Source organism: Corythoichthys intestinalis, chromosome 2, assembly GCF_030265065.1.
Source record: "Corythoichthys intestinalis isolate RoL2023-P3 chromosome 2, ASM3026506v1, whole genome shotgun sequence".
Taxonomy (NCBI): Eukaryota; Metazoa; Chordata; class Actinopteri; order Syngnathiformes; family Syngnathidae; genus Corythoichthys; species Corythoichthys intestinalis.
This window is the reverse complement of record NC_080396.1, coordinates 48,061,955-48,076,356: the sequence shown is the minus strand read 5'-3', so window position 1 is coordinate 48,076,356 and position 14,402 is coordinate 48,061,955. Positions and strand designations below refer to the sequence as shown.

The window sequence follows — 14,402 nt, the reverse complement described above, 5'->3', positions numbered from 1 at the left end:
TATGAATGTAATAGAAACATTTAAATCATCAATGAGATGTTGATTAGTTGATTGATCGTGACAGCCCTAAGTGGCAGACATAACGGCCCTCTGAAGGTAAACCTAACTAGGATGCGTATCCACGACAAGTTTGACACCATGGGTTACTTGCGTTCAGTAGGCACCACTAGTGTAGTTATTCTATCTCCCAAGCACAAATGGGCAAAGGCCACTTCCTCAAGAGGCGGGAACAGCCTCCGCGACAGGATAGCAGCGTGGGCGCCGTCATGTGATCACACCCGCACTTCTTCAATTACAAGCGCCTACGCAAACAGACACACGCGTTGCCGCAGTGCCACATCTCCCTCTCCCACTCAGGCTAAAAACAAACGTAAAGGCTCTCATTACAGCCCGATCAATACCCCTCAAGCTTTATGTGTGTGTGTGTGTGTGTGTGTGTGTTGATGACGACGTTGCGATGCCTTAGTGTCCTCTTTCCTGTTTGATGCCAAAAAGTGTTTTTAGTAGCACAAGAAGATGAAACCGGCATTGATGTGTTCACTGCCACAGTGGGAATGTGAGTGCTGTCTGCTAATAACAGTTTCCTGCTCGAAGAGGGGGCGTTGGTTGTGTTGGGCGTGCACACACCCACACACGGATTCTATATTTAGCCAGGCACTGCAAGAGAAAACTCGTAAATTTTTTAAACTTTGTACTCCGACTTCCTCTGTTGGCTGCCAGACAGCGGGATCGCCGCGGCAATCCTCAACCTTTGCCATCCCAGTGACATCATCGCCTTGTATCCGACCAACTGCAACAGTCGCCATTTTGGAAGGCCTGTTATGGAATTGCTGCCGTTAGGAAACTTCCTGATCAATTTTGGTCGTGGGTCTATTTTTCATGCGTTTCTGTTACTTTGTGCCCATCAGCGAATCTGGTATTCGGCACCTTTTTCTTGACTTTACTGGGAGTAAAAAAAAACAAGTGGCAAACAATGAAGCGCTAAATAATGATAGAGTCCTCTAGACTACGCTCAGTCAGTTATTCCATGAAATTTCAAATAAATCATGCAGTTAATACAGAAAAATGCACTTGTGTAAATTGTAGTTGTCAAGAGACAAAACTGTAAAGGTGACACAAGGTACAGGCCACAACAGGTGAAATCAACGGGTAATCACATGGACAAGGAACACCGGGGCAAAATCCTAACAAAACTCAACTCAAGGCATGACAACAAGCCTGGAGATCTTAAACCGCTTTAGCCCAACACAATTGCTGCTAGCTACACACACACAACCATAAAAAAAAAAAAAACTCATTCAATCATTCAAGCACATATTGCCCTTCTTAAGATGATGATAGATGTCCAATCATGTGGCCTCCAATCATCCTTCTGTTGTAAATAGTAATGGTCTAATAATCCATTTGAAATAGGAGGGTGTCAGCGAATGAGTAAAAAAAAAAAAAAAACTCCCACCATTTTGTTTATTACTGTAGTATTACATCCGATCCATTTAAAGTGAAAGGGTGGCAGCAAATGAGCATTTTGTTTGATAGAACAATATGTCTATATGCTGCTATAGCAGTTTCATGGCGCATTATGCCCCCGGACTATTTTTAATTTGTCCATTTTACCCTGGACACCCCCATTTACAGACACTGCGCAACGGCTTTTGTTTCAACCCAGCCGTAAAAAGAAGTAATCGAAACGTCTATCATTTTTAGCTTAGAATCATGAATTGATGTCTAATATTTAGTAAAAAAAAAAAAAAAAAAAAAAAAAAAAAAAAAAAAAAAAAACAACTTTAAAAAATGATTCACTTGCATTTTTAAAACTTTTAAACAAAAATAAGTCACAATGAAAAAAAAATTGTGTCAGTAAATAGGTCACGGATATCTACCTCATAACTATCGCTTAATTGTATATATATATTTTTTTGTTACTGTCGCATTTTTCCCGATATTTTAGATGATGAATAATCGATCAAAAGAAAATTTTGAAAAAATAAAAAAAAAAGTTTAAAAGGGTAAATATTCAACAAATAAAATCTTGACGACTCCTTGTTGTCTGTGAATTCTGCAACGCGACTCTTCTTATAATACAGTGTTTCATCCATAAAATCCCAACAAAGTCCAGCCGTGGCCATTCACATTTGTGCCTTCACACTCGGTGACGCATGCTACACAGAGTTTTTGGATCGAAACAAGGAAAGTACGCGAAAAAATCACGGTGTCTTTAATTATGCTCTCTCATGCTCTTACCTCGAGAGACCGGAAAGTCACAAAAAGACGCTAGCGCAAGAATTATGGACACAGCAGGCTAACTTTTTTTCAACCCTTGTTGCAGTTTGGATTGCTTATTATGTGATGATATCAATTAATTATACATCAGATGCTTAAATTGTAAAGCCTAGTTCCTAGACTTCAACGCTAAATACAATACAGAGATGGTGTTATGTACTCACATTTATATGTTCCCTTTATAAAAATGGAGCCTCACTATTTCACATACACATTCTTTAATCATAATTGAAAAAATATTTTAAAAGCCCGCTGCAAAAATGAAAATATTATGGTATTGGAATTTACACCTTAAAATTCCTCTGGAAATGTTTTTTCTTTGCACAGATTAAAATCAAGCCAAATCAAAAACTGTATGCAGTAAAGTTATCATTAACTATACAGCTTACTCCCCGTTTAGCCATGTTTATTTTCTAAATAAAACACAGGGCGAAATTAAATCTACATTTACTCTTAATTTCCTTTATTATTGTACGTCGACCCACATGTCTTAGTGCATGCGTATTTATTACAAAAGACTTGAATCGACAAAGGGGGATCGTCTTGAGATGTTATTATGTATTTTTTTAAATGAAAAATAAAGTTTCAAAGGTCTCAAAAATGTCTATATTTCACTCACCTTATTTGACCTACTTTTGGGTGTCCAAAAATGCCCTCCTGTTTAAAATTTTCCTTCCCCCAGAAAATAGAGATTTTAAGTTTTCCAATGATGTATCACACATGCATATATTTGTATACACTGTATATAAAATCGGCATCGGTACAGTTTTGGCATTGGCCGATACACAGTTGGGTGTCGAAATCTGTATCGGGAGCCAAAAAATTGTATCAGTGCAACACTACAAAGAAAAACCCTCTGACATTTGCATTGATCTGCAAACCTTTTACAGCAATGTGAGTGCTATTAAAGTTAATAAGTATTTCAGTAAATTTCTTTAATTCATTGTATGGGATTATTCAATGTGATCAACAGAGTTTTACCATGAAATACTCCCAGATCAACAGGGAGTGACCAATATGAACAGGAAGAAACCCCAAGATACCCAAAATAAACGGGTAGTGATGCGATACCAGCGGGAAGAGACCCCAAAATGCCTCAAAATCAACAGGAAGTGACTCGATATACCAACCGTCACAGCAAAGTTACCATCGCAATTTCTTCAGAAATTGCATTTTCTAGTTCAGCTGTATGATGGCAGTGTTGCAACAAGGTTGTTCAAAACCCATCAAGAAAAAAATGTAAGTTTACCATTCTTGAACAGAAATTGTCCTCAAATTTTGTGATGACTCTGCTACTTAAGCCCCAATTATGAACAGATGAATACCATGTGCTCATGTGAAAAAAGGAATGCTTGCTTAGTATTGATAAACAAAAAAAAGTAGTTCTCGCAGTTTGTAAGTTGGGAAGGTTAATGACATTACCAATGTGTGATGAGTATTTAGTGCAAGTGCTGCCTTCCCCACAAGTTATGCTTTAATTAAGAGCGCACCCAATTAACCCTCAGCCAATCAGAGGCCGACGGGCCAAGCCAAGCACTCGCCTCAGCAATCTTGTGCTCTCGGCGGAACTGCAAGTCGTGAACAGCTAATTAGTGTCGTCTCCCCGCGGACGCCCGCTTTCCGAACTTTTGGACTTTTTACTCTGAAAGCCAGGGCTGGGGCAGAGTCACAGTTCTTAGTAAAGAAGAAACTTTTTTACTTGAAGTGACTGGCCTGGATGTTGACTAGTGCCCCTCCCCTTCCGTTAAACACATTTGACTTGCTTGCATTGTAACTAGATTCAATTAGGATTCAACTTTTTTGTAATAATTTCTTAGGAGCTTCTAGACTAAACAATATTGCTTTGAAACAGAAGAGCTACTTTACAGAGTCACAGGAAGAACTATTTTTGGTAATTAAGTTTTTAAGGGTGAAGACCTTTCACCCTTTATAGACAAGTTTCCTGAGTGAAACATGGGCAGCGCCATCTTTGACATTTTCTGCTACGGACCTCAGGTTTAGACGGAACAACATGAAGTGCAGTTGAAGTGAGCAGTGTGTAGACAAAGTTAAAACTGCTAAATCAAACCAGAGGAAACCACGGAATCTCCATAAATGGATTCACCACGAAATGAATAAAGCTCCGGGACGTTTTGTGCTTTGTGTTTGTTCTTATCGATTCGTTGATTGTTCTTAGACAAAATTCTGACAATGTTTGCAGCCTATGTTTACAAATAATATTACAGTTGTTGAATGCAGAAGGGCTGACACAGATTTTGTTGTTACAAGGAAATACTACAAGGTATTTTTTTATCTGGTTATAGTTATGGTATTGTGAGCTCATCACAAATGTACATATAAACACAAATAGTATGTCATTCTTTTTTTTTTTTATTGCAGATACAGTGGTATGAAAAAGTATCCAAACCTTTTGGAATTTGTCACATTTCTGCATAAAATCACCATCAAATGTGATCTGATCTTTATCAAAATCACACAGATGAAAAACAGTGCTTTAACTAAAACCACCCAAATATTTATAGGTTTTCATATTTTAATGGGGATAGCATGCAAACAATGACATGAGGGGCAAAAATAAGTGAACCATCACATTTAAGATTTTGTGCCCCCCCCTTGGCAGCAAAAACTTCAACCAGACGCTTGCTGTAGCTGCAGATCAGTCTGGCAAACCAATCAGGACTAATATTGGCCCATTCTTCTCTCCAAATCTGCTGAAGTTTAGTCAGATTCCTGGGATGTCTGGCATGAATCGCTGTCTTTAGATCATGCCACAGCATAGGGCTAAGGTCTGGACTTTTACTTGGCCACTCCAAAACATGCATTTTGTTCTTCTAAAATCATTCTGAAGTTGATTTACTTGTGTGTTATGGATCATTGTCTTGTTGCAGCATCCATCCTCTTTTTAGCCTCAACTGTCTGACAGACGGCCTCAGGTTTTCCTGCGAAAATTTGAATTCATTCTTCTATTAATGATTGCAAGTTGTCCAGGCCCTGATGCAGCAAAACAGCCCAAAATAATGATGCTCCCTCCACCATGCTTCACGGTGGGGATGAGGTGTTGATGTTGGTGAGATCTTCCATTTTTCCTCCACACATGACCATGAACACCATTCTTGGACATTGTTTTAAATATAGTTTATGTGTGCACAGAGATATTGGACTGTGCCAGTGATTTCCGTAAGTCCCTAGCAGACACTCTAGGGTTCTTTTTTTTTTTTTTTACCCCTCTGAGTATTCTGCGCTGAACTCTTGGCGTCATCTTTGGTGGGTGGCAACTCCTTGGGAGAGAAGCAACAGTGCCAAACTCTCTCCATTTGTAGACAACTTGTCTGACTGTTGATTGATGAACATCCAAACTTTTAGAGATGGTTTTGTATCCTTTCCCAGAATTATACAAATCAACAATCCTTGATCGCAGGTCTTCAGACAGCTCTTCTGACCGAGCCATGATGCACATCAGACAATGCTTCTCATCAAGACAATTCTCACCAGATGTGCGTTTTATAGTGGGCTGGGCAGCTTTAAACCACTCATCTTTGATTGGGCACACACCTGACTTAAATTATTTGGTAAAATTGGTTTCAATTGCTCTTTAAGTCTCCTTAGGCAGAGGGTTCACTTAGTTATTTTCCCCCTTCTGTCCTTGTTTGCATGGTATCCTCATTAAAATATGAATATAAACAAACATATAAATGTTTGGGTAGTTTTGGTTGAAGTAGACACTGTTTTTACATCTGTGAGATTTTGACAAAGATCAGATCACTTTTGATGGTGATTTCATGCAGAAATGTGAGAAATTCAAAAAGGTTCAGATACTTTTTCATAACACTTTATTGATTGCAATAAATCTTTTGGACAACATCTTTCCATTTCTTGTTTTATTTAAAACGATTGGTGCATGTGCAAAACAGGTCAATAAATCACAATTTGTAAAATTATTAGAAAAATATTAACGAAAGGGAAAGCATAAGTCGAGCCTTCCATCATCAAAGTAGTATGCACGTAGTCTTGATATACAGTATGTCCATCAAGGTATGGTCAGTGTTGCTGTGAGGCTCATCAAGCGGTCTTCCCTTGCCGAACAGCGTTTTCAACCTGTAAACAAACGAACAAAAACTTGCCTTTAGGCTAAGAAGCCCATGTATTACTTGTAGTAGATTAGTGTTTTCCATTTCTTGAACGTTGTATAACTAGATTTAGCAAAGCTAATGATGTCTCAGGTGTGACGCAAAACACAGAATTGTAGTCAAATTCAAACATGAATGTGTCATCCTCACGTACTGATTAGCAACAGGTTAGCAGCAGATAGCATGCGTTGCAGCCACAGTAGTACAGTAGTTGTAGTAAATAATATAAAACATCATCATAGTTACGATCATCATCGTAATGACAATATCAAAGACAAGTCGTTTCATGCGCAAGATTTTACCTTAAGTATTGTTGGAGCACTGGACACATGAAAATGCAGGGATAGGAAGAACATACCTTCCATAACGCAGCGGCAACATTGCTACATAAACACCCGGTCTTTCAGGTGGCACGAGCTTGGTTCCACATCTGCCTTCATGAACATGTTGTCCTCCAATGTCGTGATGATGGCAGATCAATGCTGTATTTCCAAATCGTCTTTTTTGAGGGATTTTGATGAGTGATGCCATTCCAGCTCCACTGTTGTCATGGTTAGAGAACGTGGAAAACGGAAGTCACGAGCAGAAATGCGGAAGTAAAGCGGATGTACCTCGGAAACTTGTCTATAGGTAGGGCAAGTGAATATTTTGCTCATTAAAAAAACATGAACTACTTTTGTATTATTTTGTCTTAACGTTATCATTTTTATATTGTTTATCATGTAAATATATAAATTAGGGCTGTCAAAATTATCGTGTTAACGGGCGGTAATTATTTTTTTAAATTAATCACGTTAAAATATTTGACGTATTTAACGCACATGCCCCGCTCAAACAGATTAAAATGACAGCATAGTGTAATGTCCACTTGTTACCTGTGTTTTTTGGTGTTTTGTTGCCCTCTGCTGGCGCTTGGGTGCGACTGATTTTATGGGTTTCAGCACCATGAGCATTGTGTAATTATTGACATCAACAATGGCGAGCTACTAGTTTATTTTTGGATTGAAAATTTTACAAATTTTATTCAAATGAAAACATTAAGAGGGGTTTTAATATAACGTTTCTATAACTTGTACTAACATTTATCTTTTAAGAACTACAAGTCTTTCTGTCCATGGATCGCTTTAACAGAATAAGATTGTTAATGCCATCTTGTTGATTTATTGTTATAATAAATACAGTACTTATGTACCGTATGTTGAATGTATATATCCGTCTTATTTTTCCATTCCAACAATAATTTACAGAAAAATATGGCATATTTTATAGATGGTTTGAATTGCGATAAATTACGATTCATCAATTTTTAAGCTGTAATTAACTCGATTAAAAATGTTAATTGTTTGACAGCCCTAATAGAATTTTAATAAAACCAAAATTAATTAAATTAAAATGAATAAAAACAATAAAAAAATTTTAAAAAATACACTGGTTACTGGCTGAGTAACATTCTAAAGTTATTTTGTCACTGTACAAAATCATTGCATACCACCGGCTGTGGTAGATGTCCAATTAATTTTGACTGCACAATCAAATTAGATGGGATGACAAGAACCATCAATGGCAGCAGATGGGGGGATTTGGGGCAGCAAAAAAAAACCATAATTCATGCAAGAAAGGACAATTGAGCTCAGAATAAGAGAAAGTAGAAATTTGATATTTCACTTGCTTTATTTTTTTCTTGTAAAGAAATCTTTTCTTTCACATTTAATTTCAGATCACTGCCTTTCTAAGGCCCAGAACATAGAACCAAGTCACAAGTCAGTCAATAGTCCCCAGACCTAGTCAAACAGAAACCGCAAGAAAAAACGCTGTGACAGCCCAGAACTAGACATGGGACATGTAGTGCTTAAGAGTGAAGGCAACACAGATAAACACTTTTCTCTTATAAATAAAATACAATACAGTAAGCAGGACATAGACCTCGCTCAACAATTAAGACATTTCCATTTACAGATTTTTGATGTCAAAGTTTCAAGAAAAAAAAAAAGAGATTAAAAAAAACATTTTTAAATATATATTTATACTTCACACACATTCATAGAAGCTTTGATTAGAAGTAAAAGACTGATATAATCATACAAATAGTCAACGTGACAAGCCAAATGACATTGCATGTTACGCGATCCGTGACCAGGCTATAGACTTAGCCTGACAACACGTGAATGCGTGCAATGATACAGTATGACCATAGACACCAGATACCCCGAGTGTTTTTTTTCTTTTCATATACAGTTGGGAGCGGGAAGTATCTGTACAATGCAAACAAGTGTTTAATTGCAATGGAGGTCATCAGGTTGTAGCCAAGCTTAAATGAAAGGGAATCATGTAAGTTTAGTTTAATTGCAGTACATTCGTTAAAAACAATGATAAGGTGAACATTTCCACTTCCCTGCATGCTTTGGATGGATGGATGGATGGAGACATTCCAGCATTTAAACATAGCCTGGGATGGCTTAAGGTTCAAGGCCTGCAAGAAGCAAGTCCCTGGTGTTAGTCAAAGCCCAATCTTCCATCTGAGGTGAATAAATTTTTGGATGTAGATGATGATCCAGGAAGTAGTCTCAACCAGAGTCACCTGTACTGCTGTCAGGTACTTGTTCTTTACTGAGACGAACTAATTCCTGGGATAAAGCCTCCAGGTCCTGTAACATACACACACAAATATCTTCTGATTTTGTGCCACAAGAGGGGGCAGTAGAGTACCCAACAAAGATGGTTGCCAAGGACATCATCCAACAAACACATTCTAAATTGCACTTCACCAAATAACACTATAAAAAAAAAAAATAAAAAAAAACATTTTTAAATGCTGAGCTCCACCATAATGATTAATATGAAGGAATTATGGCATATATCAAAACTGAGTTTTTATTACAAATAAAATTATAAACACTGTGCTTGATAATAGAAATAAGCATTACTGAAATGATTAATTTAAAAATGTTAAATTTTCATTCATTCATCCGTTTTCCATGCCGCTTTTCCTCTTGAGGGTCGCGGAGGTGCTGAAGCCTATCCCAGCTAACTACGGACAGTAGGCGGGGTACAATTTTTTAAAAATTTAAACATCTTAAGTAAATATTTTGAAAAACAAATAGTGCTTAAAGATTAATTGCAGACTGAATTGTAACTCAATTGTAATCGAGTTGAATACAACGTCATTTTCCTCTACTTAAAAAGTAAAACATGCACTATCAACAGGAAAAATATTGTTCTCGAATTTTAAAAAAAAGTTGAAGTCATAGCACAATTATACATTAATTAATTAATTACAACAATTAGTTGCATCAAGCACAAAAACCACAGTATTTTGGTTAATACTACAAAGGGGAACAAGCATTAAACACAATCATTAATCATCAAGTTGGCCAATAACTATCACTACCTGGAAAAAAAGGTTAGCAAACTCTCTTTTTATGCTGCGGGTTAACGACACGATATTTGGAATAACATTTTAGCAAGTTCAGGTTCAAACTACTATATCATCAACACACAGAAAAAAAAAAACGTTTTAAAAATCTTACCTATGAAAGGTTTAGTTCCCTTGTTGTGATTGTACAGCGCTGTGTCCACCATATGCAGTAAAAGTGCAGGCATCTTTTTTTGTTTTTGTATGCAAAAAGCTATTCAATGCACGCTGTTGCTTAAATACAAAGCTGAAAAGTACCTCGGTGACTTCTGTTTGTCAGGTTACGTGTTATTTTGTCAATATTCTGTTTATTGGAAGTGGGAAAAATACAGGAGATGAACACTTGTCCAAAAGTCTTATCCAAAACAAAGAAAAGCATTGCACTAATAAACCAACGAGGTCAAGTATATTTTCACTTTATGAAAAAAAAAAGCTAATCGTTATTTTTTTATTTCTTAATATATACACTACTGCTTACAGTCATGCATTTTTAAGTAAAGAAAATAGCTAATTGAAAAAAAAAATCCTGTTTTCACTGGAACCATTATTAGAAGTATTTCGTGCATTGTTCTTTTTGCATTATGAAGCAATAAAGTGCAACATTGTGTAACCTCGATGAATGTGCTCATTTCTATTTAATTAGTGAGCAAGAATGATTAAAACCCAATCTTCTGTGGTAAAATATGAGAAAAGGTTTCTCCCAAACAAAACTGGATAAAAAGGAATTTTGGAAAAAATGAAACAGAATTTATAGGGTCCTAGGAAGGCGGACACTTTTTACCTTACCAGCTTTTTCTTCTCCTCCTCTCCATATAAAAACATCTTTATAGCAGTTCGCAACAACAATTTAATCACAAGCAATTCTTTTGTACACCACCAAAAGCTGAAGTCCATTGATAACGTTTGTATCATGAGTTTGTTAGTAAGTAACATTGAATTTTACCTTGTGAAGGTGCATGTTCTTTGTCAGTTGCTCTTCCAACATGTTCTGCAGCTTCTTGTTCATCTCGCGCAGGTTGTCGTCTCCGGACTTGACCAGGTCCCTCAAGACAGAACCCAGGCCGCCTCGGTCGGCCTGAGGAGCTCCGTGACCACCCGTGGCGCCGCCTGATACATCTGAGCACATCGGGAACACATTGTAAGGCTCATCAAGTAAATAGGAAAAAAATCTACGTACAATTAAAGAATCGCAACAAACAATTTTATAAATAAAATGGAGTTTTGATTTATTTATCTGTGCAAATGCTGTAGCAAATTCTCACCTATGCGGCTGTCCATGACATATGTCTCAATGATGGCGCTCTTCCTGCAGATGTCCTCTGCCATGGACGAGCAGCTTACCTCCAAATGTTTGACCTGTCAATCACACATCAGTGATTACTCGACAGAAATGGTGACCAGTGAGAGGAGATGAGTGATGGTGGGACCCGAAAACGTTGTACAGTATGTGGGGGGAAAAAATGGTTGATTTTTCCAATTCTCGTGGGACTAAAACCTTCACTTATGAACTAGAACCTTCTCTTGGAATAGGACAAGTAATTTGTTTTAGAACATCAAGAGTCGGACACACCTTCTCTTCTAGCATCCACTTCTCCTGTTGGACCTCTGCAAGCCTTTGAAACAGTTCACCCAGCTCGTCATCAGATAGCTCTGCGGCGCGCTGACATTGAGGACTTCCTCCACCCGACTGATGACAAGAAGTGCACATGGGAGATTTACATGTCTTCCAAATGGGGGGAACTCACGGAGGCACTGGCCCACCTTGTTCTGACCGCTGCTCTGGCTTTCCTTCATCATGTCTCGGTAAGAGAAGGATGAGACAGAGGACGAGTCTGTCTGCTGAGTGCGACTGGGACTGTTGATCTCAGACAAGACTAACTCCTCGAGGCCTACAGAAAGACACATGTAACACTGTCCTTTTAGCTAATATATATGACCTAATTTCAAAGAGCAAATCTTGATTTCTTTTACCATTAGATGCTATTGACGAGGAGGGATTAAGGACCAATACCCACCGCTCCACTAAACTCTAGCTATTATGTCATGTAAATCTTCGTAATCATCACTTTGTTCTTTTATATGTTCACGCCATAATGCTGGATTTTGTTATTACAGTTATTCTGTTATATATTTTTAAACTGCATATGGAAACAAAAACTTTATAATAATAACACATTTTATTTGAAGGCGCCTTTCTGGCACTCAAGGTCGCCGTACAATCATTTTAAAGAACATTTAAACTAATTTAAGATTGAAAAACAGTAAAAATAATAAAGAACTGAACATTTAAGGCAGATTTGAAATACTAAAGGAGATTTAAAAACAAAAATATTAATAGATAAAAATAAGTTGCAGTAGCAAAACTTGGGTATTTTGTCTTTAAATTCACCCCCTTAATTATGGTCAAAACAAATGACCCAGTATCAGATTATGTCAAGCTTTATATCTTAATTGTTTAGTTTTAAATTTTATGAATAAGTTAAATTTTAAAGAGTTGGTTAGGGTTTGCTGTATTTCTATACACATATGTCTTTAGTCTGCACCCAAGTACTGTCTAAAGTTTAGCAATGTTTAGGCCCTAAAGATGACCTTCAAAAAATGGACATGAAGACCTTTTAGCATCAAACACATATACACCTGCCCCCCCAGGTAAGAAAACACATATTTAGAAAAGTTTCACTTTCAAGCAAAGGAGTAAGGACCCATTCTTTTCATAGAGACCTGCTGCTTTAAATGTAAACACCTCTTTGGGTGCAAACAGACCAAATTTGAAAAGGGACACCCCCCTTTTACGCTGTCTAGCACAAGATAAATGGAAACAGTCCTAATCCTACTTGAAATGTCTGATTGTCATCTTTGTCCAATGTCCAGAAATTCTCTTTAAACATTCATCTGTCCTTATAGATTATACATGGTACTGTATGTGCGTGTGCAAGTATTTGTAGCACAGGGAATCAAAGCCCTATTAAATTATTCAAGGGAAGGTTCCGGAATCAGGCAGAACCTCCAGACGACATGATGCTGCTGATCTTTTGAATTCTTTGCTCACTCAACAAATCCCGACCCACACAAACTCACACAATCATCACACCCACACCCATTCACACCATCCACACACGGACAACCTTCACTTACTGTGTCCTCCTCCCTCTTTGAGGGCTTTAACATGCCTGATCACGCAGCACGTTTTGCAAATGGTACTTTGCCTGTGTCTGCAAATATGGGTGGAGTAGGACATTAAAATTTGGCCGTCACTTTAAGCGTGGGCCTTTCGAGTTCTTGACAGACAGTCCTACTTCTGGCAAATGCTGTTATTTCAAGGTTTGTGGTCCACTAATGTGAAGTCCCATTCTGTTATAGCATCTTATTATTTTTCTGTTTTGTTTTTCTGTCTACAGCCAGGTCAGTATTGCAAATGAGAATTTGTTAATTGCCTGGAGGTCTAATAAGCTTGAGATTGTAAGGGGCTCAGAGAGTTACCTGTTCTGCTCTTGCTGTTTGTTAGTATTTCTTGAAGTCTCTCCTGCAGTTTGTCTGCTCGCTTCCTTTCCAGCTGCAATTGTCTTTTTAGGTCCTTCAACTATACACACACACATATAAATATATACAGTAAATGCATACATTTTTGTTCAATAACATATTACCATCTAAATAAAAGTGTATATTTGCACATCTTTTCAGTCTTTTGTTGAGATCTCCATCTTATCACACACACTCACCGCTGCACTTCCTTTTTTCTCTAAAATTCGTTGTCCATCCACTGTGTCTTTGATCTCCTGGAGAAAATGAAGAAATTTTCCCAGGTACATTTTAGTGTTTGCGTGCATTTTAACCACACTGTAGTTGTATGTCACAGGTCAAATTGAGCTGTCAGTGCTGTATTTACCTGCTATTTTGCATTTGATTATTTCATGATACAACAATTACGAAGCAAAAATCTATACTCTGCAACGCAGCAGAGGCACAACATATAGCAATACAATGCTGCCTTGAACTGCAAGAAACCAACAGGAAATACTTTCGAGTTTACACATGAATGTAGTTGGTTTGAGAGCAGAGGATGCAGAGGACAAGGTAAGATGGAGACAACTGATACGCTGCTGCGACCCCTGAAGGGAAAAGCCGAAAGGAAAAGAAGAAGTTTTAAGATGTGGACATGGTGCACATGCAGAGTGTTAAACTAGTAAATAACAAAACTACTTGACGTTTAATGTTAAAAAAAAAAAAAAAAAAAAAAAAAACATTAAACGAAGGCAAACACACATTTGTGTATTTGAAATAGTGACACATGGAGCTTTTGCCTTCGCTAAGTGGGTTTACTTACAGTGGGGAGAACAAGTATTTGATACACTGACAATGGGAAAACCCATTGGCAGTGTATCAAATATTTGTTCTCCCCACTGTACTTTAACTCTAACAATCAATACAAAAAGTTATCAGGAACTAAAGATTGGTGTCATTGTGTAATTGCTTTTTGAACAGAAACTGTTCAATGAGGCGTTAAAACAGACAAGACAATCTTCACAGGTATACTCTTTGAAAATTCACAATTTAGTGACAGTTTACTAATGACCGGCTCATTG

At 37.5% G+C, this 14,402-nt stretch overlaps 1 protein-coding gene across 3 annotated transcripts in view; it reads right to left on the bottom strand.

Moving 5' to 3' along the window:
• Positions 1-8,075: 8,075 nt before the first annotated feature.
• Positions 8,076-14,402, bottom strand: part of gripap1 (GRIP1 associated protein 1) — a 29,131-nt gene continuing 22,804 nt past the window's right edge. For all 3 annotated transcript variants that reach the window (XM_057829601.1, XM_057829602.1, XM_057829603.1), the window contains 7 exons: positions 13,539-13,595; positions 13,300-13,399; positions 11,581-11,708; positions 11,390-11,506; positions 11,082-11,175; positions 10,763-10,935; positions 8,076-9,052 (listed from right to left, as the gene is read on the bottom strand). In XM_057829601.1, the coding sequence (XP_057685584.1) occupies positions 8,972-9,052; positions 10,763-10,935; positions 11,082-11,175; positions 11,390-11,506; positions 11,581-11,708; positions 13,300-13,399; positions 13,539-13,595 (750 nt within the window). In that variant the 3' untranslated portion in view covers positions 8,076-8,971. The remainder of the gene's footprint in view (positions 9,053-10,762; positions 10,936-11,081; positions 11,176-11,389; positions 11,507-11,580; positions 11,709-13,299; positions 13,400-13,538; positions 13,596-14,402) is intronic.